Source organism: Coffea eugenioides, chromosome 6 (genome assembly GCF_003713205.1).
Source record: "Coffea eugenioides isolate CCC68of chromosome 6, Ceug_1.0, whole genome shotgun sequence".
Lineage (NCBI taxonomy): Eukaryota > Viridiplantae > Streptophyta > Magnoliopsida > Gentianales > Rubiaceae > Coffea > Coffea eugenioides.
The window spans coordinates 12,256,179-12,282,427 of record NC_040040.1 but is presented as its reverse complement, the minus strand read 5'-3'; the positions used below and the strand labels follow the sequence as shown (position 1 = coordinate 12,282,427).

General features: G+C 35.4%; 2 protein-coding genes and 1 pseudogene across 4 annotated transcripts; 2 read left to right on the top strand and 1 right to left on the bottom strand.

Annotated features, from left to right (window-relative positions):
• Positions 1-3,906: 3,906 nt before the first annotated feature.
• Positions 3,907-7,947, top strand: LOC113776171 (protein trichome birefringence-like 5). Of its 2 annotated transcripts, XR_003468982.1 has the most exons (4): positions 3,907-4,743; positions 5,143-5,379; positions 7,374-7,444; positions 7,590-7,947. XR_003468982.1 is itself a non-coding variant. In XM_027321275.1 (2 exons), exons 1-2 carry the CDS (start codon positions 4,520-4,522, stop codon positions 5,087-5,089), a joined length of 282 nt encoding a protein of 93 aa, XP_027177076.1. In that variant the 5' UTR covers positions 3,907-4,519; the 3' UTR covers positions 5,090-5,111. The 2 variants fall into 2 exon arrangements, 1 of the variants encoding a protein (XP_027177076.1); XM_027321275.1 differs by lacking the exons at positions 5,143-5,379; positions 7,374-7,444; positions 7,590-7,947 and adding an exon at positions 5,032-5,111.
• LOC113776169 lies at positions 5,954-6,572 on the top strand (annotated as a pseudogene).
• A 5,024-nt stretch (positions 7,948-12,971) lies between the features above and the next one.
• LOC113774902 (villin-4-like) lies at positions 12,972-25,916 on the bottom strand. Of its 2 annotated transcripts, none has more exons than XM_027319554.1 (24): positions 25,731-25,916; positions 24,388-24,504; positions 24,038-24,137; positions 23,477-23,545; positions 23,157-23,393; positions 22,882-23,059; positions 22,664-22,796; positions 22,174-22,336; positions 21,930-22,077; positions 21,357-21,457; positions 20,413-20,568; positions 19,965-20,033; positions 19,809-19,877; positions 19,543-19,680; positions 17,561-17,689; positions 17,074-17,221; positions 16,939-16,949; positions 16,559-16,699; positions 15,698-15,823; positions 15,554-15,619; positions 14,046-14,373; positions 13,748-13,965; positions 13,473-13,665; positions 12,972-13,389 (listed from the first exon to the last, which is right to left on the bottom strand). In XM_027319554.1, exons 2-23 carry the CDS (start codon positions 24,441-24,443, stop codon positions 13,552-13,554), a joined length of 2,898 nt encoding a protein of 965 aa, XP_027175355.1. In that variant the 5' UTR covers positions 24,444-24,504; positions 25,731-25,916; the 3' UTR covers positions 12,972-13,389; positions 13,473-13,551. The 2 variants fall into 2 exon arrangements, with proteins under 2 accessions (XP_027175355.1, XP_027175354.1); XM_027319553.1 differs by having other exon boundaries at positions 24,388-24,482.
• Between the last annotated feature and the right edge of the window lie 333 nt (positions 25,917-26,249).

Below are 26,249 nucleotides of genomic sequence, written 5' to 3'. Positions count from 1 at the left end.
TCTATCCTTCCCTGACATTGCAAAATGGCTACTGTTCAAAAGTTCAATATTAGGGAAGTGGATCCGAATTGCATTGTAATCCATATTGAACAACAAAATTGCAGATTTCACAAGGGAGCGGGGTACGAGGCAACCTGCTTAGCCTTTTATTAATACTAGTGAGACGGCCTGCGCGTTGCGCAGGAGTGACTAATATTTCCCGTGTTAATTGTTTTCTGTTGTATGAGTTTATTAGTATATATCTCTGTTATTATTTAATTCATGCGGATCATTAGGGAATTATAATTTTTGTTAAAAGTTAACTATTATGAAATATATAGAATGCATGAGAACAATAATATATAGAATGCATAAGGATAAATTAGAAAATTGTATAAGGTTATTTTGCATTTGAATCAGGATAATTAGAAAATTGTAAAGTGAATCATTCCCAAAGAGTATTAATCATTATTGACACAAAAAATAGGGGATCCTGAAAATCAATTAAACACTTGAACCATAGAACTTGGCATTGCTAAAAATTAAGCACCACATGTCACAGTAATAAAACCCATTTTTTAAAGTTACTAAAGCCAACAATAGTTTATTAATTGTTTCCTCAATAATTGTGCATTTATAGAACACTTAACAATTTTATTCTATGTGAACCCAATAATAATTTATTAATTGTTTCCTCAATAATTGTGTATTTACAGAACATTTATCAATTTTATTTCATGTCACAGTAATAAAAGTCATTTTTAAAGTCACTAAAGCCAACAACAATTTATCAATTATTTCCTTGGTAATTTTGCATTTCCAGAACACTTCAAAAGCAAATAATTAACCACAAAAAATCAACTTTCATAGGTTTCACTTTTTATACCACCAATTATGAATTCAGTCAACATGTCCGATAAATACACCAAAACTATAGCAGCTGTTAAAAAACAAACAAATAATTGATGAAAATAGCCCTAACATCTAATAACAATTGCAGGATAACCGCTTGACAAAAAAAACCACTATGCATAGGGCAACTTTTCCTTTATATTGTTAGATATGTATATCTCTATTACTCACTAAGTTCAATAAATATAGGCCTATTTCTTTTTTCATTAATATTATATCATTAATCCACAGTAAAAGACATGTATTATTACATTATTTTTCAAATTTAGAGTACTTTAATTTTCAAATGTAAGAAATAGTCTAATTAATGTTACATGTTTAAATAAATAATTTAAAAAGATTAGCACACAATATCGCTTTTCAATTTACAGCAATTTAGAGCCATTAGAGAAAACAAATATGTTAAAAAATTTTATAATAATTATATATACACTAAACATGGATATATTAGTAAAATAACAAACTAATTATTCTTTTAAAAAGGAAATAGACTCATAATGTAGCACACATAGAAGACAAAAGTAAGCTCATGTTTATAGAATATATATATATATATATAGAATGAAAAGTATAATAATAAAAAAAAGGGAATTAAAATTTTTCCAATAATTATATAGACTAAATATGTATATATAGACTAATTATATACTTCTAATTGTACGTTTGAAAACGCTATAGAATTAGAAACCATTTTTAGTTGAAACCTATGGCATCTTAACCGATTTTGCTTAATTATATGATGACAATGTTGGAATTGTTATTTTTTTCCTCTGGCTCAAGAATTACAGCATAATCGTTTGACCAAAATAGAGCTATTCATTATCCAATTCTCCTTTTTATATTATCAAAATGGAGAGCCTGAGAGAGATTTTCTTCTTTTTTTTTCTTTTTTTCTGGTTTTCTTGTGAGGCAGCCCGGGGTGGGTTGATATTGGAGAAGATAAAAGGGCATATGGCAGAGCTCTAAAACAAGGCTTGCAGCAGTACTTACAATAGAGAGCGTACAAGTACAGCTCTCTTTTGTGAGTCCTAGCCCCTGTAGCCCACATAGCACAATAATACAGCTAACAAGCCTCAGCCAGAGCCAGACCTTTTTATTGAAATATAATGCCAAGAGCCAGACTTAATAATTGTCTTTTTCCAGCAAAAGAGAATCAATGAAATAGCATCGGCAATTCTGACGCTTAACCGAATCTTCCTAAAGCCAGAGCCAGCCACATGACAAGAGACCAAAATGCCGCTTGACAATTGCCCTCAAAGTTGCCCAAAATTACGTGATAATCGCTTGACCAAAATTTCACTCTTCATAACCCAACTCCCGCTTTGCCAGAGCCAGCCACATGACAAGAGACCAAAATGCCGCTTGACAATTGCCCTCAAAGTTGGCCAAAATTACGTGATAACCGCTTGACCAAAATTTCACTCTTCATAACCCAACTCCCGCTTTTATATAGTTAGATATTTTGGATGCGCATACATATATATATATATATAATTATACACGATACATGTGTATGTATGGATGTTTTTTTTTTTCTGTTTTGGTTAAAGTAAGAAGGTTACTACAATTAGAAAAGAAAATAAGGATTAACTTGAATTTAATTCTCTAAAGCAGTATAAAATTTTAATTCCTTCTGTACAACTTAAAAAAATATAATTTTTTGTCATATATCATTAAAATTACTCGTAATATAAGCGATCTCAAAGATTTAAGCACATACACGGTACAAATTATTCTCTAATCATGCAAGCAACAAAATTGCTCTGGAACGGTTGACGAGGGAGGATTGAACAAAGTCTAAAAATGACATTGCTCCAGAGAAAATCTCCTTCAAACCATCTCTTAAAACCTAGACAGTATATGATAATAAGCCGGGAGACTCTTTATTTCATGTTTTACGCTTGGGATGCATAATCGCAGTTAATTAGTTAATCGTTTCTCCTCATCGACACTTTTTTAGTCTGCTGTTGCCTTTTTGGACGGCGTAGGTCATTCTGGCATGGAATTGATTTGAAGAGCTAATACTCTACTACTGTTCTCATTGCTACACAAATAATACCTAACATTGATGCTGGCATGCTGCTATTAGTGGCACAGTACTTCAACATTGGTATCCAAAAAAAGCAGAAATTGCCATTGACAGCCTCTTCCCTCGTAAGACAAAATATATAAATACTTCATAAGAAAGGAAATATACTTGCATAGAATCTATTTGGTCCAGTGGCGGATTTAAGGTGGGGCACTGGAATCCTTAAATTCCTATAATATTCTCGTAAAATTTTGATATAATTTCAAGTGTGCCTTTAGAGTTTTAAGGAAGTGACAAAATTACGTGATTCTCTAAATTGGTTCATGAACTAATATTCAAAAAGAATATATAGATCATAAAATTCTATTTGAAATAAACTAAAAAAGGCTTTTTATTTTACATGTCGGTGAATATTTTTTTTGTTTAAAAAACTAGAAAAAGAGTAGGCAAAAAATTTTAGTATTTCTTTTGCTCCATTGAAAATTTTTTCTGACCCCGCCACTGATTTGGTCGACTAAAGGCTTTAATTGATTGTACTATTTTATAAGTTTATATATAAATGCACATGATATCACCATCAAAAACAATATGATGGACCAAAAACCAGGTTTAAGTTAGTAATATGGTAGCCTGCAGATAAGATTGGTAAATCTCGGCTTTTCTCCTTTTCTGACATTTAGTTAAGCAGATGTTGTTTAGTGTAGCAAAATTCTTGAACTATGTTTAATGGCTAAATAAATCACAAAATTACAGAGATGTGACATTTTTGTCATTTTAGCCCTCTGCAGGCTTCTTAATTTGCACAAAGTCCAACTCCCTCTGCTCCTCTGTGAATTTTAAAAGGCATGGGAGGATCTATTAGCAAAATGGCAAATGCTGGCAACTGCTGATTCATTGATTACATATTTACATCCCCCATCCCCCATTCCTTCACTGTGACAAAACAAAACAGAAAAATAGAGAAATTAAATGCTAATAGACGAGAACATGCTTTCCCCAAATGGCAACTGCCTCCACTTCTTCCCAGAAGAAAAATCAGAGTTCTCTTAGAATTTTTATATTGCTGCTTTTGTTTCTCTTCACCTTATTCATCTTCAGCAGGGACACTCTTGAACCCCAATTGTCAATCTACAGAGATCTGTTTGTACAAACCCGTCCTCCCTCTTCCCTGCATTTACCTTTAAGATCTACCGAGTACTCATTTCAGGAGATCCTGAACTTGATGATAATGCAGCAGATTTGATTGGTAAAAATGGCCTAAATACATCTCTTGAGAATCCCATTTCATCAAAAGTGAATCTTGAGGATGAAACTAGTGCAAATTTATCGGTTGCTGATGGTAAAGATGCTTCTTTGGATGCACCTGCTTCATCAAAATCGAATCTTGATGGTGAATTTCATGAGAAATCAACAACTAAGGAGCACCCTACATCCTCAAAATCTGATTTTGGTGACAAGGACACTGGAAAAGAAGCACCGGTTGACGGTAAGGAGACATCTTCTGAGGGACTCTTTTCATCGGATTCTGGAAATGATAATGAAGTCAGAAAGGACTCCACTTCAAGTTCTCAATCTGATGATGATTTAAGCAACACAAAAATGGAAAAAGAAGAGCCAGTTTCTGAAATTTATAGTGAAGATTTTGCATTGTGGAAAGGTTGTGGTTTTTACAAGGGAAAATGGGTGAAAGATGAGCAGTACCCAATATATAGACCGGGATCTTGTCCTTACGTTGATGAGGCTTTTGATTGTCAAAGTAATGGAAGGCCAGACTCTGAGTATTTAAAGTGGAGATGGAAGCCAGATGGATGTGATTTGCCAAGGTTAGATTTCATTCTTACACTAGATTTTCCTGATTATTATAGCCCTCTTGAGGATGGTGGCAATAATTCTATTCTGCTTATCAAAATTTGATTTTTCTAGTTGCATATGGTTGTATAGGTTAACATTGTAAATTGGTTTGCCTAAGTGGAACAACTTGGTATTAATTTGGTTAATTTTGAGTCACGTGGTCATTATTGATATTAGTTTATCATATTATGGAGGACAAAAAAAAATCAGTTGTGGGGTATAAATTTTTGCTTTTTCATATAAATTTTTGAATTTCTCAGTGGGGTATATTGGATTTCAATCAGTAGTGAACTACCCATTTTTGCTGGATATTGTTGAAACGTATATCTAAGAAGCTCAGGGGGATTTTTGTTGGACCGTACACTATTCAGAAAACTCTCTGTGAACTGTGCGGATCAGTGTTCTTAGAAAACATCATCCCTGCTGCCGCCGTTCCTTTAGCGCTAATTTTAGACTTCAATTTCAAGCCTCAGCCCCCAGCTCGTCTCCTATTTGGTTCTACTCTTCTTAGCCGTTGGTCCTCCATCACTGTCGCTCCTCAAAGATGGCCGCCGCCGCCGCCGTTCAAGCCTTCATTTTGGACTTTAAGTTCAAACCACAGCAGCCAGGTAAATAATTTGGCACATATGAATGTTTGCCTTTCAGATATTATAACTAATCTTTGTGAACAAAATACAACTAACTTTTTGCAAGGTAAATAATTTGAATGACGATATCAATTCTTTCATGTAGTTGTGGGATTAGAAGTTTATAATTAAGGCTGACAATCTATATAACTAGTATGTGAATTGCAAATAGAGCGATACTCATTGCAGTATTGGCTGTTCGACTCAGAGGCATAAAATACTCTGCAATACAAAGAAGAGTATACCTGATCAATTATTCAAAGCTGACGCTTATGGCTAATTAGGATGGGGATTCATGAGATGAGAAGGGTTTTTGAATAACAGCATATTATAGAATTTCATTTCTCAATGGTGCAACCAATTCTTTCAGCAATTGAAGGATGGTTACCGGACTGATTGTTTGGAGATTCTGTTAGGCTTTCCTTTCGTCTTTAATTCAGATGTTCTGGTCAGAGTGAGAGGTGAACTGACTGGTGATAAAAATTGAAGCAAGTAGAAGTTAAGTGCCCTGTCTACAGCTTAATTAAGTTCAATTAAATTCCTGCAAACAATCTAGTTTGCTCAGCAGTGCCTTGGCTTTCGCAGTAGCTTAGGGTTGATGGCCACGTCATTGAGTTCCTTTCATCTATGGCCATGTCTTGGATGACAATTGAACTGCTGCTTGGCCCAAGTTTTGTCACTCCATTGGAGAAGAGCTGAAGCAATTCTCTTTTGTTGGAAATGAGCCGACCAATGGAAGAGGATGTTTTGAAGAATGAGGAAGAAGAATTTACAATTGGGCCTCTATCTATTTTGATGTTGAGTGTCAAAAATAGCTCATTAACTGTCGGAACAACAAAAGCTTCTTGGTCGTGTGCGTGCCTTCGACAGGCACCGCAATATGGTTCTGGAAAATGTTAGAGAGGTGCCCAAGACAGGGAAGGCAAGAAAAAAGCTCTTCTAGTTAACAAGGATAGGTTCATTAGTAAAATGTTCCTTTGCGGGGATTCTGTAATCATTGTTCTGCGTAATCCCAAGTAAATGTTTTGGAGTTCCGGCATGTGATAAGACACGACTATCGAATTATGATGTCAATATTAGGACTTGTGTGGAATCTCTAGTGAGCTAAATTAAAGTTGTGCTTTGGCAAAAATAACAATATGTGCTGTCTTTTTACCCTGTGATTGTTCGGCTTATCTGTACTCACAAGGAATAGCTCTACATGTTTGGATGTAACATACATACATCTGTCTAAACAATGGTTGATTTTCTGGCCCTGATCTTTTTAATCTTTAGATTAGTTTGTTTGAGATGTTTTAAAAAAAAAAGCATATGAAAGTTAATGAAAGTTAAATTTTGTGAGTTTGGATGAATTTGGTGAATTGTTTGGTGAATTGGATATAAATTTGGATGATTGGATTCTTTGGTTATATTTTGTAAATTTGATTTGCAGAGAATTAAATATGTATATATGACTTATTTACGACGTCATTCGGTTCGACCTTCTATCGACCCCAATTGAACCCATTGAACCGTAACTTTTGGACTCGGCCGAGTCAATTCCGGTCCGAGTTTGAAAACGTAGGTGCAGATTTCACGAACCCAAACTATCACCAAATCCCAATCCATCTATCCAGAAAACTTTTTGTGAACTGTACGGATTTCACAAACCCAAATCACCACCAAACCCTAATCCATCATTCGGGATCAAATAGAAGATTGGGAAATTAATAATCATAGTTGTAGATTTACCCAACTAAATGTGGAAGGTAGAGACCTAAGTGAAGGATATAGCAACACTGTGTTATGAAGACTAGGTTTGATAGATAAAAATTGTTCATTTGTACCAGTTAAAGGTATTGAGTTGCATCTCATATCTTTGAATTTGGAGTGACTGGTTGGGAGCGATGCTGTTTTGTCGATTTATGACCTTTTGTAACATAGAAGACAACAAATATCGTCTTGTGACTGATAGAATTGATTCTTCTTTGCACCAGTGGTTCAAAAATGAAGGCGACCCGTACGATAAAAATGGGTTTTTGAAGCCGTCTTTGACCGATAAAGTAAGGTAATGTTCATCATTTTAAACTCTGCTCCGAAGATCTGCTTTTTTCTTTGTTGTTGATTTTGTAAATTGACCCTCCATCATTATGAGTCTCCATATTTAGTTCGACATTTTATTTGCTCTAATTTTAGCATTGTAATTTGTATAGGGGGCTGTTAGGATGTTTTGTTGTTTTATGCAATAACAACATTAAACATAGTGGCGGCTGCAACATCCAAGCAACTCAAATCTTTGTCGTCAAGGGAAAAGTGAAACTTTTGTATGTCACCATTCATAGCCCGCATGAGAATCGGAAACAGATCACCATCTACAGTAGTCAACAATTCAACATATTGTTCTCATATTTGCTTAATCCACAGGATAAAATCCTTGTGAAAAAGGAATATATTCATTTCTATCAGATAGATGATTATTTAAAGTTGAGTTTTAAGTTTTTAGAAGAAAAATCATAAGAGTTATTTTATTTTAATTTTTTATAATTTAAGTAAACTTTTTTTTTTCATTTGTTAGGGAAAAAGCTGCTCGTCATCCCTTGCTGTTAAGTCCATGGAAAAGATTGGTATTGCCGGCGCATGTACACTGCAAGCTATTGTCAGACAAGAAATATCATCCACACTGGTTCAATAATTTATGTCATTTGGGGTTGTGGACAAAAAAAATCTCTCCCAACAATTTGTGTTTCATCTTTTGTCACTTTATTTTATTCACTATTTCTTATCATGCTCATTTTCATTGTTTGTATGTGTATTGTAATTTATTTTGTTCTTGAAATTTGGTAATAGCCACCCACAAATATTCTGCTTAGGAATATATATTTTGAGAGAATACAGGAATAACAATGTGACAATTGACTTTTAGTTAATTTTTGATAAACTTATGTCCAAACACAATAATAAATTAGTGGTAAGTAGAATCTTGGCCGGTGGATTAAGAGATATTGGCAGTGATATGTAAAGCTGATTTTTCATTGTTGGACTGTATTTATGATCCTAAAATGTTTGAGACTGTGTATCTAGTGGCACCGTGGAGGGAAAAAAATTAGTGAGATTGGCGTATTAGTTAGCTGACAAAACATGAATACAGTGTTTACTTTCATGTTTGACTGACATAATGGTCGGATGTAGGTATTACGGGAATCATACTTGACCATAGGTCATATAAGGATAAGACTCACAGTTGTTTGGACTTTCTGAGAAATTTTATCGAACATGTGTTTCAATTCGATACATTGGAATAGTACCGTCGTGCTATTGGGGATAACACTAACACTGCTCAATTAGTACATTAATTTTTGCCAATAAATATATGATATCTGCCTACTTTAGCTGTAATACTTTTTGTGCCTCTTTAACTTTAATTTTTTATATTGTACATAGTCATCAATCGTTGAAATGAACCACCTTCTAATGTCTCAAATTGGGAAAAATTATTTATTGGATATCTTTGATCATGTTGAATCTAGCCATTGGAAGTAGGTATGTAATACTAACATCATCTAGATTTCATCCCCTGGTGTTATATTAATTTCATGTTACTTTTTTTGCATATTACTTGCATGATCAACAACTGTTTACATTTGGTGCTTGATTTTCTGGAATTTACAGTTAGAAAGTATCTCTAAGAAGGTAATTTATGAGATTTGAAATTTAACAGATGATCACACTTTGTATCTAGTATGGTTCTGTAAATTATGAAAATTAAAATTTGATGATATAGCAATTTCATATGTAACATTCACATCTCTGCATAGCTGTGAGCAACAAATGATTTTTATCGTTAAACATCATTTTTGCAATTGTAAGCATCTTGGTTGGAATCTATATGACTGGACAGTTCTAAAATTTGTATAACATATTGAAATGCCTAAAATGTTAGAACTAGAGACATGGAGTGTTGCATGAGAAAATTGAAATTGAGAAAAAATTGATAGATCTTTGCTACACTTTGTATTGAGAATGAGATCTGACATCAATTTTGAAGTTTTTAGTTGGAGTCAGCCCACCTGAAAAGATGTGTACCAATATGTTTTAGTTTTTTGGAAAATATCTTTGGGGCCCTTGAAAGTGTAGCAAAAATCTACCAATTTTTCCTCAATTTCAATTTTTTCATGCAGCACTCCATGTCCTTAACTCTAACATTTTGGGCATTTCAATTTGTTGTACACATTTTAGAACTGTCCAGTCATACAGATTCCAACCAAGATGCTTACAATTGCGAAAATGATACTTAACAATAAAAATCATTTGTCACTCACAGCTATGTAGAGATGTGAATGTTACATATGAAAATGTTATATTATCAGATTTTAATTTTCATAATTTACAGAACTATGCTAGATCCAAAGTGTTAATATCTGTTAAACTTCAAACCTCATAAATTACCTTTTTAGAGATACTTTCTAACAATAAATTCCAGAAAATCAAACGTCAACAGTTACTGATCATGTAAGTAGTATGCAAAAAAAAGATAACATGAAATTAATATAACACTTGGGGATGGAATCTAGATGATGTTAGTGTTACATAGCTATGTCCAATGGCTAGATTTAACATGGTCAAAGATATTCAGAAAATAATTTTTTCCAATTTGTGACGCTAGAAAGAGGTTCATTTCAACGATTGATGGCTATATACAACATAAGAAATTAAAGTTAAAATAGCACAAAAAGTATTATAACTAAAGTAGGCAGATATCATATGTTTATTGAAAAAATTTAATGTACCAAATGAGTAGTGTAAGTGTTATCCCCAATTGCACGACGTTACTTTTCCAATGTATCGGATTGAAACACATGTTCGATAAAATTTCTCAGAAAGTCCAATCAACTGTGAGTCATATTCTTATATGGCCTATGGGCAAGTATGATTCCCATAATACCTACATCCGACTATTATGTCAGTCAAACATGAAAATAACACTATATTCATGTTTTGTTAGTTAACTAATACGCCAATTTCACTGATTTTTTTTCCTTCCACGGTGCTACAAGATACACAATCTCAAACATTTTGGGATCATAACTATAGTCCAATAATGAAAAATCAGCTTTACATATCACTGTCAAAATCTCTTAATCCAATGGCCAAGATTCTACGTATCACTAATTTATTATTATGTTTGGACATACGTTTATCAAAAATTAACTAAGAGCCAACTATCACATTGTTATTCCCGTATTCTTTCAAAATATATATTCCCAAACAGAATATTTGTGGGTGGCTATTGCCAAATTTCAAAGACAAAATAAAGTACAATACACGTACAAATAATGAAAATGAATATGATAAAAAATAGTGAATAAAATAAAGTGACGAAGGATGAAATACAAACTGTTGGAGGAGATTTTTTTTTTTTCACAACTCCAAATGACATAAATTATTGAACGTGTATGGATGATATTTCTTGTCTGACAATAGCTTGCAGTGTACATGCGCCGGCAATACCAATCTTTTCCAGGGGCTTAACAGTAAGGGATGACGAGCAGCTTTTTCCCTAACGAATGGAAAAAAAAGTTTACTTAAATTATAAAAAATTAAAGTAAAATAGCTCTTATGATTTTTCTTCTAAAAACTTAAAATTCAACTTTAAATAATCATCTATCTGATTATAAGGTGATATGTGTGAGTTTTACACCTTATTCGGTGTATACTTATCAAGTTTTTGTTTATGATTCAAAATTTCAATCTTGGAAGGTTGCTAATGGGGGAAAAGAGTCTGTGGTGCCTTATGATGTAAAATTTTGTGATGGGGTCTATTGGAATGGCAAAATTCACTGGATTATGCCAAAGGGCGAATCTTATTATTTTGACATTGATAAGGATTGTGTTGTCCAGTCCATACAAATTCCTCTGGTGGAGAGATGGCGGGGTGATAGAGTTAGTGATACTTACTATTTTGGAAATTCTAACGGCCACTTGCATTTTGTGACAATGTACTTGAGGCAAGCATCTGAATCTGAATTAAGGGTCTTCGAAATGCAGGATGATTGCTCGAATTGGTTGTTGAGGTATCGGATGGATTTTGTTGATATCTTGTGTTATTTTCCTGAGGTTAGGAGAAGGGAGATTGATTTTAGAGATGGGGATACAGTTGATTACGCATTTTGTGTGCTTGGTATGGTTAGGGAAGAGAATGGTGAGGGATTTTTGGTGTTTCATGTTCCCGGAAAGGTTGTCGCTTACAAGTTCAAGGATAAGAGCTTTGTGGAGCTAGCTGATTTGAGAGCACTTCATTTTTCTAGGAAGGGTTTGCTGAAGTTTGGATGTCATGATGCTTATGAGTTTATTGAGAGTCTTGCTCCTGTTTGATTGGTTTTCCAGCTTGTAGTTGTGGTCTTTATGTTTGTTGCCTGATGATTCGTGTTGTAAATTAGAGTTTATGTAAACGTGATTCAATTTTCTTCATATTGATGATGTTAATAGTGTTCAATGAGGGCGTATTGCATGGGAGCAAATATTTCTTAATCTGTTTCTGGTACTATTTGAATGTATGTCCTCCAAATTGATTTGTCACAAACCATTTGATTTGAAATCAATTGACTGTTCTGTCCGTGATATTAGACACCCTTGTGAAGCGTGCTTCCAGTGACTGCTCAAAATGATGCAGTCTCTTGATTTTACGGATTCGCTTTCTGCGGAGGTTTTTTTTTCTTTCTTCCTTCCAGTCCAGTATGGAAAGGCGTGGCCTTAGTGATTTGTTTAAACGCATTCCTGTTTTCAGCTCTTTTTTCCCCTCTCTGTCATGGTACGGTTTCCTGGACAAAAACAGCTAAACAAACTAATATACTGCTCGGAAATCACTGAAAGCTGATCTCGCGGAAATCTTTTGATTATGCATATAGAACAATTGACCAAGTTCGAGTTCCTTTTCTCTGCTTCATGGCTCTTCTTTCCCATCTAACTCAGCTGTCATCTGAGGTTCTTAAACTTGTTTCAATCCCATTTGTAGTTCTTGCGGAAGGATAGAGATCAAGTCAAAAGCCCTCTTAGCATCCTGCTTCATGTGCTCAAATATAGTTCAGGCTCCTTAGGCTTGTTTGAAGTACTATGTTAAGCTACCAGGTCTGCATGAGGGAAATACTTTAAGCTGCTATGTTAAGTTACCAGGTCAGTATCGGGGAAATACTTTCAGCTTGTACTCTATTCACCAAAGGGGAATGCACTTCGGGAACCTCATCTGTGCAACAAGATCATTTACCTAAATCACAGGTGTTCTGAACAGCTCACCAATGGCATGGTTTTTGACATTGTGGAATTTAACATTGTCGAACCCCAAACTGAGGTCAAGCATACAGAAGTACCGCGAGCCACTCTGCCGTTTCAGGGAGACCGCATCTGGTATAACTCAGCTAAGAGGTAGCATTGTTTAGAAAGCGAAAATTTCTTACGAGATAACTTTGCATCGACGTCTGCTCGACAATCATAAACTTTAATATATGACAAAGACCAAAAGTAATTTACAACCGTTCACTGAAGCAGTTGATGAATCGAAGTGCAATGCATACAACAACGATGTCAAACTCACAAGTCCATAAACCAAAAGATCACACTTTTATTGGCTGAATAAATACCGTGAAGAGTTGTTTTACATCCTGTACACACTTCCCATTCCCGTAATACAAGATAACCTAAAAAGTCTGCATTCGCAAACCCCCTAGTTACTCTGCTCAATCGATGATGAAAAAATTATGCGCAAAAAAGGGAAACAAAAATACAAGCTCACAACAAACCTGTGACCAAAAAAGAATATGAAGTGACTACCTTAGACAAATAAAGAGGAGGAAAAAACAAAAAGCAATCGAAACCTATGTATTCAGACCGCCATATGCAAAAAATATATGCTAATCTCCTCACTTTCGTCCACTAAAATAAAGGAAACAAGCCTCTTAGGAGCAGCAGCAGCTAAAAATGCACTAATGCTGTCTCTTGCATACTTGAGAAAGTAATCTCCTGGAAACAAAGAATAAATTTCAGTGACATGATACCCAAAATAATAAGCCATGGTCCTGTGGAATATAGAAGAAGAGTCGTACAAATTTTTCTAATCAGGATTTCTTTCATCTGCAGTTGATGCATCAGCAATCTGAGATAGATTCAGATGTCTCGAGCACACTAGAACAATTGAATGGCCATTTTCAATTTGTTCTGTTTCCATTTGGGCAACTTGTAGAATGCAGCCTTAGCCATCCCAAATTTTTCTTTGAACTCTTCTGAAGACAGATAAGTCTGCATAGAACATCACCGAGTTTCAGCAATAGACCTTGGAATGTTATCTGGTTACATGAAATTGCTTGCCCAAATTACGTACCTCTCTCTTGGTTACATCAATTTCTGTAATTGGATCTGATGATCCTATTTTAAGCCGTTCATATGGGTATGTTGGAAGCCCTTCCTCATCTTCAGCCTCACCCTCTTTCATATCCTCCTGTATCGTCTCTGGTTTGAGTTTAGGTGATTCTGTTAAGCTGCCAGTTGAATTTTCTCTAGAATTTGTCTCCAGCTTTGGTTTAGGTGCCTCAGGACTCGCTACATGCATAATGCAATGATCAGAAAATTTTTATCAAGTGAATAGATAGGTTTCCAGAAAGAAACTTGAGTCACAGTACCTTTAACAGAACGAGGTATAAGAGTTCCCCGAGCTGGTGCTGGTTGTTCAAAGCCAGAACTAAGTGCTGCAATAGCCGCTGACCTGGAAGCCTGTTGTGCTGACTCTGGGGTCCCAGACTTTGGATAAAGCTTTCTTACCACTGGGGGAGGAGTTGAAAGATTCCTTGCATTTGGATTCTCAAAATTTGCAGCTAAGGCATTGAAGGCTGGGGATCTGCCTCTCACACGAACTCGGTCAGGGCTGAAAGACATGCTTCTGGATCGTTGTGATTTTTCTGGTGCAGGAGATCTTCCACCATAGGATACAGGTGTTCTCCTTTTGGGTTTCTACCCGCACAACGTACACGTGAAAGATACAATTAGAACAAACAGTTATGATGTTAAAAGAGGGAAGCACATAGGATAAAAGGCATGCTGTAATTTCAATTTGCAATTTCTGTAGATACAAATGACATCGATATTTTTTTGACAAAAAAAAAAAAGACATCTATATTTGGAATTCTTGCCAAAAATAACCAAACCAGCAGTTGCCAGTAACTCAACTGCTAGCCCACCGTTTTGCAGAAACTGTTCCAAACTTAGTTACTACTACAGTTCTAATGTTCGTGGGTGAGCTCACAAAACAATAATTAATCATTGACCATTTTATGCACCGAGGGCACTTATACCATGATTGAAAAGTGTACTTAGCCATCTTCAATATGGAGAAATACGTGCAAAAATATTAAGAAGGTAGGCAGTTAAAAATTGGAACCTGGATCTAAAATATTGGATCTACAAAGATAAAGAAATTTGAGAAAAGAAGAAAAACAAAATAAAGGCAATAAGATGTTCTTTTCTATTATGCTGTTCCCAGTTGAAAGGCTAGATAGAGTCCATCTCCATTCTGGTTTCAATTTCTTTTGTCAATTCATCTTTCTACTTGGACACAAAGAAATGTTTCCCTTGTGATCTCTCAGACAAGATAAATAAGCCAAACAGAATTTGCAGTCTCTGCACAGGAAACTTAAATGTTATGACAGGCAAAACAGAAGACACTTGGTGCTGCTTCAACAAACCAAAGCTAAATAACTTGGGTTTGTTTGGATTGTAAGTTATTTGAGATATTTTTATTGTAGCACTTTTTGTGATGTGATGTATGTGAGATAAAAAAGGTAATTGGGAAGATAAAAAGGTGTATTGGAAATTGTAATGATGATGTAAGCAAATATATTTGGGAAAATAATCAGCTGTGCTTTATGGATTTGGTTAAAGACTACTTGAAGTAATTGAGTTCATCATCATGTAGATAGTTTGAAGAACTATGTAACTGAACTTATATCTACATAATTTAAGCAACTACAAGTCGCTTCAGACAATGTGATTTGGCACATTGAGAAGTAAGATCACGGGAAATTCACAAAACCAAAGTAAAAAGCAAGCAAGACAGTTTACTGGATGCAATATTTGCTCACCTACTCAGGAAGGCAAAAGAAGAGAAAGATATAAATGTCAAAAGAAAGCTTACATCCAGTTGTGGAGTGCCTCCACCTTTAAGAATAGCAAGTTTTCTTTGGAATGAGTTCCCATGCATCTATAATCATGTCAAATGGTATTCTTAGCAAAGATGGAATTACAGATAACTCTTTAAACATAGTAGCGAGATGCTTACACCAGACTTAGCAGAATCCCAGGTGAAGAAACGAGTAAAGAAAGGTGGCTCACTCCCTTCAACAACACTATATATAGGAGTTTGAGGAGATAATTTCTCCAGAAGAAAATCACGTTCAATAAATTTCTGTTGGATTAAGAAATTTAAGGAATCATGAGACTCTGCAAAAGCTACATCAGCTGATGCCTCAAAAAATTAAACCAAATTCAAATGATGAAACAGGCAGAAAAAGACATGAACAGAAAGATATGGAATTTAACGTAGCGATGCATTGCAACACCAGGAAAAGAACAATATCTAGACCAATCACTGTTCTCAAATTATGGAAACTAGCTTGTATGACAAGAAATGCACAAATTCTAACTATTTCATCTGCCAAGAGCCAAAATTACCAATTCCAAACTTGCAAATCTGAGGTCATCGACTTGAGCAGTACAAAGAAAAACGCTCAATTCTTGACAAAAACCCCAGCGAACTCCAAATACTGACTAATTAAGCATAAACAATAATGTATAAAGTCAACTGTTTAGTTCCAAGAGAACAGCTACCAAAGATCACCAAAAACACACAAACCTTTCCACACCTTTAAATTTTCCTTGAAGCCAACAAATGTCACCATGGAAACAACTTGTCAGACATGACAGCTTATATAGCCAACACATAAAACCTTCTACAGTGTCATAGGCCAGAACCCAGCCTAGAAAGATTCTTCCTAAAGGATTCTCTACCCAAATGAGACAGTCAAAAAGTTTTAAAATAAGTACAAAACCAAATAATTCCACAAGTGACATGCATTTCAGAGCCTAGAGCAATTCATATAGTCACAACTAGAGTACAAGTCACTGCAAGATAAAACAATACCTCCCCAATAGCTAGAGCCTGCGTCTTATTTTTTGATTCAACTTGTTGGCCAACCCAGACATAGATATCCAAATGACAGTCAAGGATGAAGATATCTTCAGTCATTAGGTCATCTTGGTTGAAGTTGTATATCTCTGTCACCTGTATTATCATCAGAAGTCATATATAGGGCAAATGAAAGAGTTACATCACAAATTAAGTGAACGACCAGACTCCCTTTAGTGCTCAATTTTGTAATGGGCGTAACTTGATGAAAATAGAACATTAAGGATTTGGGAAAAAAAATAATCAACAGCATAATTTCCGAAAAAAAGATTCCTCAAACTCCCTCTTAAATAATAAATATTGGATAAATGAGTATAACCATGCGTGAGATATACCTTCAAATCTCCTGAAGTACAGCATAATTCCAGCAAACATCAACAACAGTGTACATGAATAACCAAATTAGTACAGTTTACAATTGAGTTTAAAATCATTTAGATGTATATAACCAATGAATATACTCTTCTTACCTTTCGAGAAAGTGCATGAGAACAAATGAGGATCAGTTTCAGCATCCCTTCCAATTTTTTGGCTGGGGTATTCTGATTTTCCATTCAACAAATCCCAAAATTGCTCAGATTCTGCACCTTCCTTTTGCACTTTGCACTGCATGTTGGGCTGTAAGATGGCATTGGAAGTTAATTATCAGGTAACTGATCAGAAAAGGCCAAAAATTATGACTTTACAATGACAGGGCATTCAGATGACTTTCTCATGTAGGACAATTACAATTACCACTTATTTGCATTACAGTAAACTAAATAGTTTAATAAATGATGAAAACAAAGGAGAACATTTTAGTGCTCTCTTTCAAATTCATTTTAAGCAGGTATCCATTTTAAACTCATTTACTCAATGTCGTAGTGTTAACAACTCTATAGAAATAGGAAAAAAAAACTCTATAGATTTTACAAAATAACAAAACAGAAGGAAAACATCCATAACCACAATTAAGACCTTTATGATATCTAGCTGCCTCTCAACCAGCTCCTGGTCCTCAGCTGTTGTAAGATTTCCAGACCACGTAAATAAGGAGGACCCACTATGCAATATGTAACAGTAGGAGGAATTTAAGGATGATGCCACCTGATCAAAATAAATAAACCAAAGTTAAGTAGAGATGGATGTCAGAACTCCAACCTCGCCCCCAACCCAAACCACCACCACACCCCCCCCCAGGGCCCCCCAAAAAAAGGGACATGACATTCCAATTAAGAGTGGGAACGGGCAGAGCAGCAAATGTGAAGTAGATTACGTAGTGTTGCTTAATTTTCTTTTGCTTAGGTACTTGACAATAATAATGCACTACCAAGATGTGCTGCCCATTGACTGTATGTTAAAACTATGTCAGGATTAACAAAAAGATGCAAATTTCAATTTGGCTGTAGCGAAATTGAAACAGAAATAATTGTGCTACAAGATAAAGCAGAAATCTCAAAATATATAACTACAGAGCAACACAGGAAGAACACTCTAGAGTGTTAAAAATGTTCAAAAGCCCCTTTATTCCAATTAAGAATTAAAATACTAAAGGCTTCTCCGAGCAAATTACAGTGACCAGACCAAATAGCCAACTAAGGAAGCCTTTTCTCAAGACAATTTAAGCACCATGCGAAAGAGAATAACAAGAAACATATCTAAAACAAGGATGCTTGATTAAAATTAAATTCATAAATATAATTTGTTCAGTATAATATAAGCTCCTTCTGCAAATGAGGGGGAGTCCATCGTAATACAACCTCAACAAAATGAAACTCGCTCCTATTCAGTACAAGTATCTGTTATCACTTTCTTGGTTCATTTTACGAGTGATTGCATATCAAGGAATCTGGATCAACTGTAGAAGCCATTTAAGGGCTAACGTGACAGATTTGTTCAGAAAATAGACCAAAGGTAGATCTTTCTGGAACTAGGAAAGCACTATAAAAAAACAAAAAGCTCCATTGGACTATCAATTCCATAAAACTTTTACCTGGTCCTGTTCTTAGAATCAAAGTCTTAATGGATAATAATTAAAAGAATATAAACAGTTTTAATATCTAAATGGAAGTTCAACGTGTGAATGCTGTCAACTTTGATCAGTCATTTTTTTAATCATAGCAGGCTCATGTGTAGAGAGTAATGCATACATATTGTGCATTTAACCAAATTGGTTTAATTGCTTTTCTCTGTGAGATTCCGTGAGTTGCCTGTCAAGTAGATCAGATGATTTTTAACATGGCTTGAAGCAACCTCTTGGTGACTTGAGAACTAAGATGCAAACCATCTAATTAGACATTTATAGATCTTGTCACTTGGAACCCGCAAACGAATGATACCTCAGGATTCCTCAGAGTCTATAAGCACCTTTAATGAACACACATCCTAATCTAAGCTCCACCAAGGATGATAGAGACTAATTTCTATTAGCTTGACAAGAAGCAAGTTATTTAGAATATACTGATAAACTTGAAGCCTTAGATGAGCTTGGTCAGCCACAAACTTGCCTGATAAAGATTGTGTAAGCTTAATCTTATGGATGCCTCCAATTGAAAACGTCGTAAAGATGGGCCAGTTCTAAGATGTATCTCAAGCCTAACAGAAGTAAACTATTTAACATAACAAATATGGAGACAGCCCAGGAGAAATTGACTAACTTAAGAAATCAAATTAATACATGACTACAAAAAATAAAATAAAAACAGCATAACATCTCAACAATTTATGGTTGAGACTCTTATCAATAATTGGCTACTAAAAATAAGTCTGATGCACTTCTCAAACCCTTTGGCACAGAAGTATAAACCATATCCATCAACTAAGACAGAGGAAGAAGATAATCAATACTGAGAAATATTCTGCAACATCAAGTGTATGAACAGCAAAATTGAGAAAGGATTATAGACAAATATAGTTGATTTGAAAGAGGGAAGGAAGCAAACAAAAGTGGTGTAACTTACCGGTTCAACTTGAATAGCTTGCATATTCTCAGGTCCAGTACCCTGAACTCGGAATAATGCCAGTCCATCTTCTGTGTACGTGTCATCCTGAAGTTCCTTATCTGCTATGTATTTCTTGTACCCTTCACTAAGACCACCCTGGTGATGTTTACAGGAAATAGATTGTTGATATCCAACAGTTAGACTATGTAGTAAAAATAACTTTCCATCTTGGCTTGATAAAGAAGAAAAGTTTATACAGATTATGCAGGATTTTTTCTCCACACCTTGAAAACAATAAAGCTCTGAAAGATTACAAAAAATTGGATAGGTTCACTTCCTTCATAGATGCGAGCCTAAGTTTCACAATGAACAGAGTGTCAATAAACACCAGGTGAAGCACACCTTCAGTTTGAAAGTGGCGGTTAAAGCAACAGGAGTACCTGAGTAGCTAAGAACTTAAGCGATTCAACCATCTTGCTTGCCTGTGAAGCTGCTGAGACCCTATCTTCCTGAATTGCATGTAAAGCAGAATCAATAAATGAGAAATACGCTATTTCTGCTTTTGCTACTGGTGTCAATAAGAATACCAGCCACTTAAGCCTCTATAAAGTGGGCTATTCTCAGATGAACCTAGCCTCCAAAATGACAGATGTTATCTAAACTTCGAAGACTAAAAGATGATAATTATCCAAAATAAAATACCTGAAAAAAACTAGTATTACACAAAAAGGAAAAAGGGAAACAAGCTTTTCTATACAATCTAAATGCAGATTAATATTAACTGAAGCATTTCATGGTTGTTTATAACAGGGATTCAGCAATTTTGAGACAGGCATTAGCAAAGGCACGCAACATAGCCAAAGCATGCAAAGAGACTAAACATTTCACCTCAACACTTTGCTTCCCAAACCATGTCCCTATGAGGTATTCTTCTTTGTCTTCTCCGGCATATGAATACTGAAAGATGTAACAGTCTCCACTGTAAAATTTGGACTGATCTGATGATGGAAGAAGAGTCTTTTCTTGACCATTCACATGCCAAACCTGCACAGACACAATGGATCATCCCCTGCTGTAAATCAAGAAATTGGCTACATAAGTTGATAGAGGGGTGGTTTTAGGGATTCATTTGTCTCCTTGTTAAACTAAGGTCCTCACGAACAAGAGCAGAAAGAGTTTAAAAGGAAACACTCTTCGTTGACAAATTTTTACAATCATATCAATAAAGTTAAGTAATTGAGTTTCATAAACAAAACTTGAACAGGTAAGGATTAAACTTTATAACATATATTTTATTATGCCAACCACAAGATTCAATGGGGGGAAAAAGTAAATGAAAAATGTAGTACATGGGATGACAGCAATGATGTGATGAACTTTAGCAAAAAATTCTTCAATATCACCTTTTTTGGATTGTTTCCTTTAATTTGGCACTACAAATATTAAACTTACGCTTTTGTACCACTAAATCAACTATTAGGTACAATGAATTATTTCTGGATTAATAAATGGCCGACCAAACATGAGAACAACTCTAAAAAGTTGGTTGATCCAATTTTTATGTTACAAATCAGAGAAAATTTAATCATAACCAAACAGGTTGTTTAGAGAAAAATTTTCACTCCTAAGAGTAAGTGGACAAAAAACATAAAATGAAACATGCATGTCTAATGTACAGAAAGTGACTAGAAACTGAACAGTTAATATGTCAGGAATTGTTGCATTTTTTCATCATTCTTTTAATAAAGTTCATCAGAAAATCAGAAAGGAGAAAATAGTGCAACAGGACATGCCATTTAATTGATCTATACAGACAGATATCTCAAAAGCACCTGCAGATTGCCCGTGCAGTCTATGTAGGGCTGGGGCTCTTCCTTTGGAGGTGTAGCTTTCAACAAGCCCTTCACATTAACCCCTTGGCGCTTTAAAAGTGCTATGTAATCATCATGCAGGACAACAATCAAAATTCTCGTTCAAAAGAAGGTTAGATGATTTAATAAACACAGAAATCTCAATACAAGAATAATTGAGCCAGTAGAGTTTTGCTTCACCTATTTGAGAGCTACTCAAAGGAAAGGGATTCTTGAAAATGCTGTTTCAAAAGTTGAAAGTAGTTGCTTGTCAAAAGATTGAAAAAAGAAAAAGAGTATTGTCTTCAAAAGCAGCCTAGGATTGTTCTCCAAATGAACTATTTCAACTCAAGTTAAGATAGAAATAGAGTCAACGAAAACACCACCACCTCAAAGCTTCTTTTAGCTTAAAAAAATTAAAAATTAAAATTAAAAATGAAAACATAAAAAGAACTGTAACCAACTAATTCTAAGCAAGAACAGACCTGCAACATAAACTTAAAAGGCAGGAAAGACAGCATAGATTTTCTTGAAAATACAATATCAGTTACTAACCAGCAACCTTGCCCCTTCCATCCTCAGATACAGCTACACTAGTTGAGTGCGGCCACGAATCAAACTTCGACCGGAAAATTACAGTCTCAAACCCCTCAATTACACGTACTATGTGACATTTTCCTCTATCAAGGCTACGCACTAACTCCTATAAGAATGAGGGTCAGAGTAAAACAAAATAAGAATAGGGAATAAAGCTGTAAACATAATGCAGATACAAGTTTATAGCAGTACAAACTATTACATCAGCAGCTCCGCTTGCACTTTTTCTTTCATCAAGAGAAGTAGCTCTGCCCATCCAGAGGAAAACCTCTGTCCCACAGTCAAGAATATAGCATCTATTAGTATCCAAAAGTTCCCTCGTCAAAGAATCAGCCTCAATAGGTTCCGCCTGTCCCTTCTCAACCCTAATAGCAATGATAAACTTGTAATCTCTAGAGATGCTTAAAGAACAGGATAGACAATTTATCACCAAAAAACCATATATGATGCAATTAGTTCTCTTGCAACAACATTTTTATTTGGATTCTGATCCTGTACTTCTTTTACTTCAGAGAATGAAGTCGTGTGCACTATTCTCCAACAAAAGCCAACAAAAATTTGTGATTTAAGAGATATACAGCTCTTACAATTTCCAAAAATCCATGAGAAGTTTGTTAACGACTTTGCCACCATGTAATGCGTTAAACAAGTATTGGATGCACAACAATGTGTCTATGGCTGGAATGTATTACCGAAACAATCTAGTAGAATTATCATCAGTACTTTTAGCCTCCTCGGTGGTGGTTTTCCTTGGAAGGGGAGCAAAGCCACCGAAGAAACCCCAAAACTCTCCAGTCTCAGCATCAGCCATTAATTTGCCATCCTCTATACAGTCAAAACAGAACAGATCTTAAATGCATTGGTGATTAAGGCAGCCTAGCAACAAGTTTCCATTTAATAATCCACTCACCAATTGCGGCAACCTCACATTTTCCGTCATGGTAAGTATCTTTAATGTATTGGACAACTTCTAGAGCTTTTGCTCTTTCTTGGATAGATGAGTTGGAACCATTGAACTGAAAAATTTTAGAATTGGTGTCGAGAACAAAGATGTCATCATGATTTAAGGATGAGCGAGCAAAAGGAACCTGCACCACCAAGAAAAGGGTTAATAAGTGTATAACCGATATACTATACAATTGCTAATGATCCATCATCAGACAAGCACCAGGACCAGAAACTTGCCTCTTTTACATGAACAACATGCTTTCCTTTACATACAAACAATCGGGTCTTGTGCTCTTCAGCCTCTGCATCCTTGAAACCTGATGCTACTCCACCTTCTTGAGGAATAATACATGGTTTAAAATAAGAAAGGAACTTTTCTGTTTCATGACCTTGTACTTCACGATATTGAACAGCACGTCCACCAAGAGCTGCATCAAGTTCCACAGTTTTAATGGCTGCAGTGCCAGCTTCATCCTGTATATAACAGAACATCAACAACTCAACTGCAACCATGAAGTTGGCTTACTAGGACATATCTTCAAAACAACAAAACAGACCTGAGAAGTATCTTTACCCAGCCAATAATGAATATCATGGCGCAGAGCACCATTTTTCAGTGCAGTAGTCTGCAAACAGAAATTAAAAGTTCAATTGCTGTGAGAAGTGGCAAATATTCATAATGCAGTACACAGAAATTGACATCTCTTGATACAAGAAAAGCATAATGCATAGATTAATTGTGCAGCTAGTAGGTATATCAACCACTGAAGCTTCCAAAGACCATGGGTAACTAGATTCATCTTATTAAGGAAGCTGATCAGAAAATTTGTGAAGTATAACTGTAAATAGAACCACAAACAGTACACAAATTCTTGGATAAAAGAGAGTGCAAAAGATGGTAAAACTAGATGTCTAGGTATACCCACAATACAAACTACAGAAGTGAAATCTGCAGTTGCATTTATTTACATTATGTTTACCGGGTCCCTGTTATCATATACCAGTGGTACTCAAAGACTTCAAACCTAAAGTGCATGTTGTCCAACAGTTGACATGTAATTAGAAAACTTCCAAGTATGATCACTTTCTTAAGAGTAAGATATTCCTTACTCACTTACCTTCAAAATCACATACGAGTCTCCAGTGAAAAATTTGCCATGTGAAGACTTAGAAATGGGCACGGGACGAAAATTCTCAATTCGCCATATCTCAATCCCACTGTATGCAGTCAAGGAGCATCAATTGAATTCCACAAGAAATTGAGCTAATGGAGATGTATTAAATTCTAAATATCTGAATTGTAACTGTTATCCTCACAAATACAACTATATTCCATTTTAGTTTTACTAGAAGCCACATGACAAATGTAAGTTTGCAAGAAAAGCCTGACTAACAGAAATGCATTGATATTAAAGTAGGAGAACAATAGCAGCAGCAGAAGTTATAAAAACCACTAAATTTAGGATACGCCTTCTGCCCAGCTCCTTGAAATGCTGGATCCAAGTCTCTCATTGAGACAGACATATTGTTTACAGTTTTCTTGGCACAAATCAGAAACTTGGCCTGAAAGTTGAAGCAAAGGAAGCTGAAAATTCATACAACTTGTAAGTGAGAAATAAGCTGTCACAAACTAGTGCAAACGTAAGTAAATTGGATCCAAAAAGTAGGCTATCCCGACCAACATACTTCTTTTTGAGTGTCACACTAATATAGCTTGCAAGATGAGTAGTTGACTAATTTAGAAGCCAATGATACAGACTAGGCTATGATAGCCAAACATCGAAATAAATTAGCTGCATATTTCAAAATTTTGATTCGCATTGGAGTTATGTCATTCACTGGAACAAGGAAAAAAAGGGCAGAACCATCAAAATCTGTGCATTCACCCTTCTTTGAGAGAGCAGAAACACAATTTTGCATCAGAAATCCTCGGTACGAGCTAACAGTTTTTCACACGTATGCTAACAGTCTCTGCATTTTGAGTTTAATAGAAACCCCTAAGCAAGGAAACCGAAGAATCATACATTCAAGAGCTAAAATCAGAGTGCTCAGCTTGAATAAGTTTTCCAGACAGGCAAAGCCACTAAGGCTTCCCATTTACCATTCTGATACCCGGATATCATATGCTCCATGGTCTGCTTCTCATTCACCCGAACCAGACATCATCATCATACATTTAGAAATGTAGAATATATAGAAATAGATATCTGCCCCATAACGAACATCTGCAGTTCCACTGGATTCGATTGAGCTGACTCATGGTGCACACACAACCTCAAAGAAAGATTGCATTTTTGCAGCATTGTCAAAACTTTCAAAGTAAAAAGCTCAAGTATAATTTCATCACCAAATCATCCCCAAAAAAGGATGAAAAAAATTGAAACCTAAAGGACGAATGATTCGGATAGTTGATACAATTTCGCAGCATAAAAGAGCAATGGCGAGGTGAGACAAGTGCAATTAGTAGCATGTAACATCAAATACTGACAACGGATCCACTCAGCAAGTTAAATAATTTAAAAACTCTTCAAATGCCGTATCATCTCAAAATTCGAAAATTCTGTTTTAAAAAAATGAAAGCAAGGATGCAGTGTCTACACCAATTACAGACAAAAAATTTGGCATTCCCTCATCGAAAAACGCAAAAAACACAATCCTCATTTCAATCTCCAAAGCATCCAAAACTATAAAATAACAACACACAACTATTTCCCACGGATCAGCACACACAATTCACCATAAAATGAATCAAAACAACTCAAAAATATCGATAATTCAATAAGGGATCATAAAAAATGCTTCAAAAATTACCTCGGAACGAATTAATTGCGCAGCTGAGGGAATAAGAATCAACAGATCCAATCTAATGAGGAAATTAAGCTGGAATTAAGGAAACAGCTGGTTCGCCAAAAAGCGTCCGAGAAAGACAGCTAGGTTTTTCGAAGAAGAGAGAGAAAGGAGAAAGAAAAGGAAAAGAGAGAAATGTACTGTGTACTAATGAAATATAGAGAGAGAGAGTGAGGTAAGAAAAACAAAAAAGAAAGAGAGAGAGAAAAGAAAGTGGGGAGGCGAAGGGAAGGGGTGTTGGAGGGAATGATGAGTTGCCAGGCGTGCTTGTCACTAACGGCAGCCAAAGAAAGATGGCCCCATTGGCTAAATGGCCATGGTTTTTACACACAGCACACACACTACCAACAACTGCAAAGACGACAGTAAATTAGCAGTAACGCATTATTTTGTTGCAAAATGAACTGTAAAGCTTTCATTATTCGGCTACTAACCTTTCTAATTTGATTAATTACTAAACGACAAAATTTTCAGCCTTTTCTG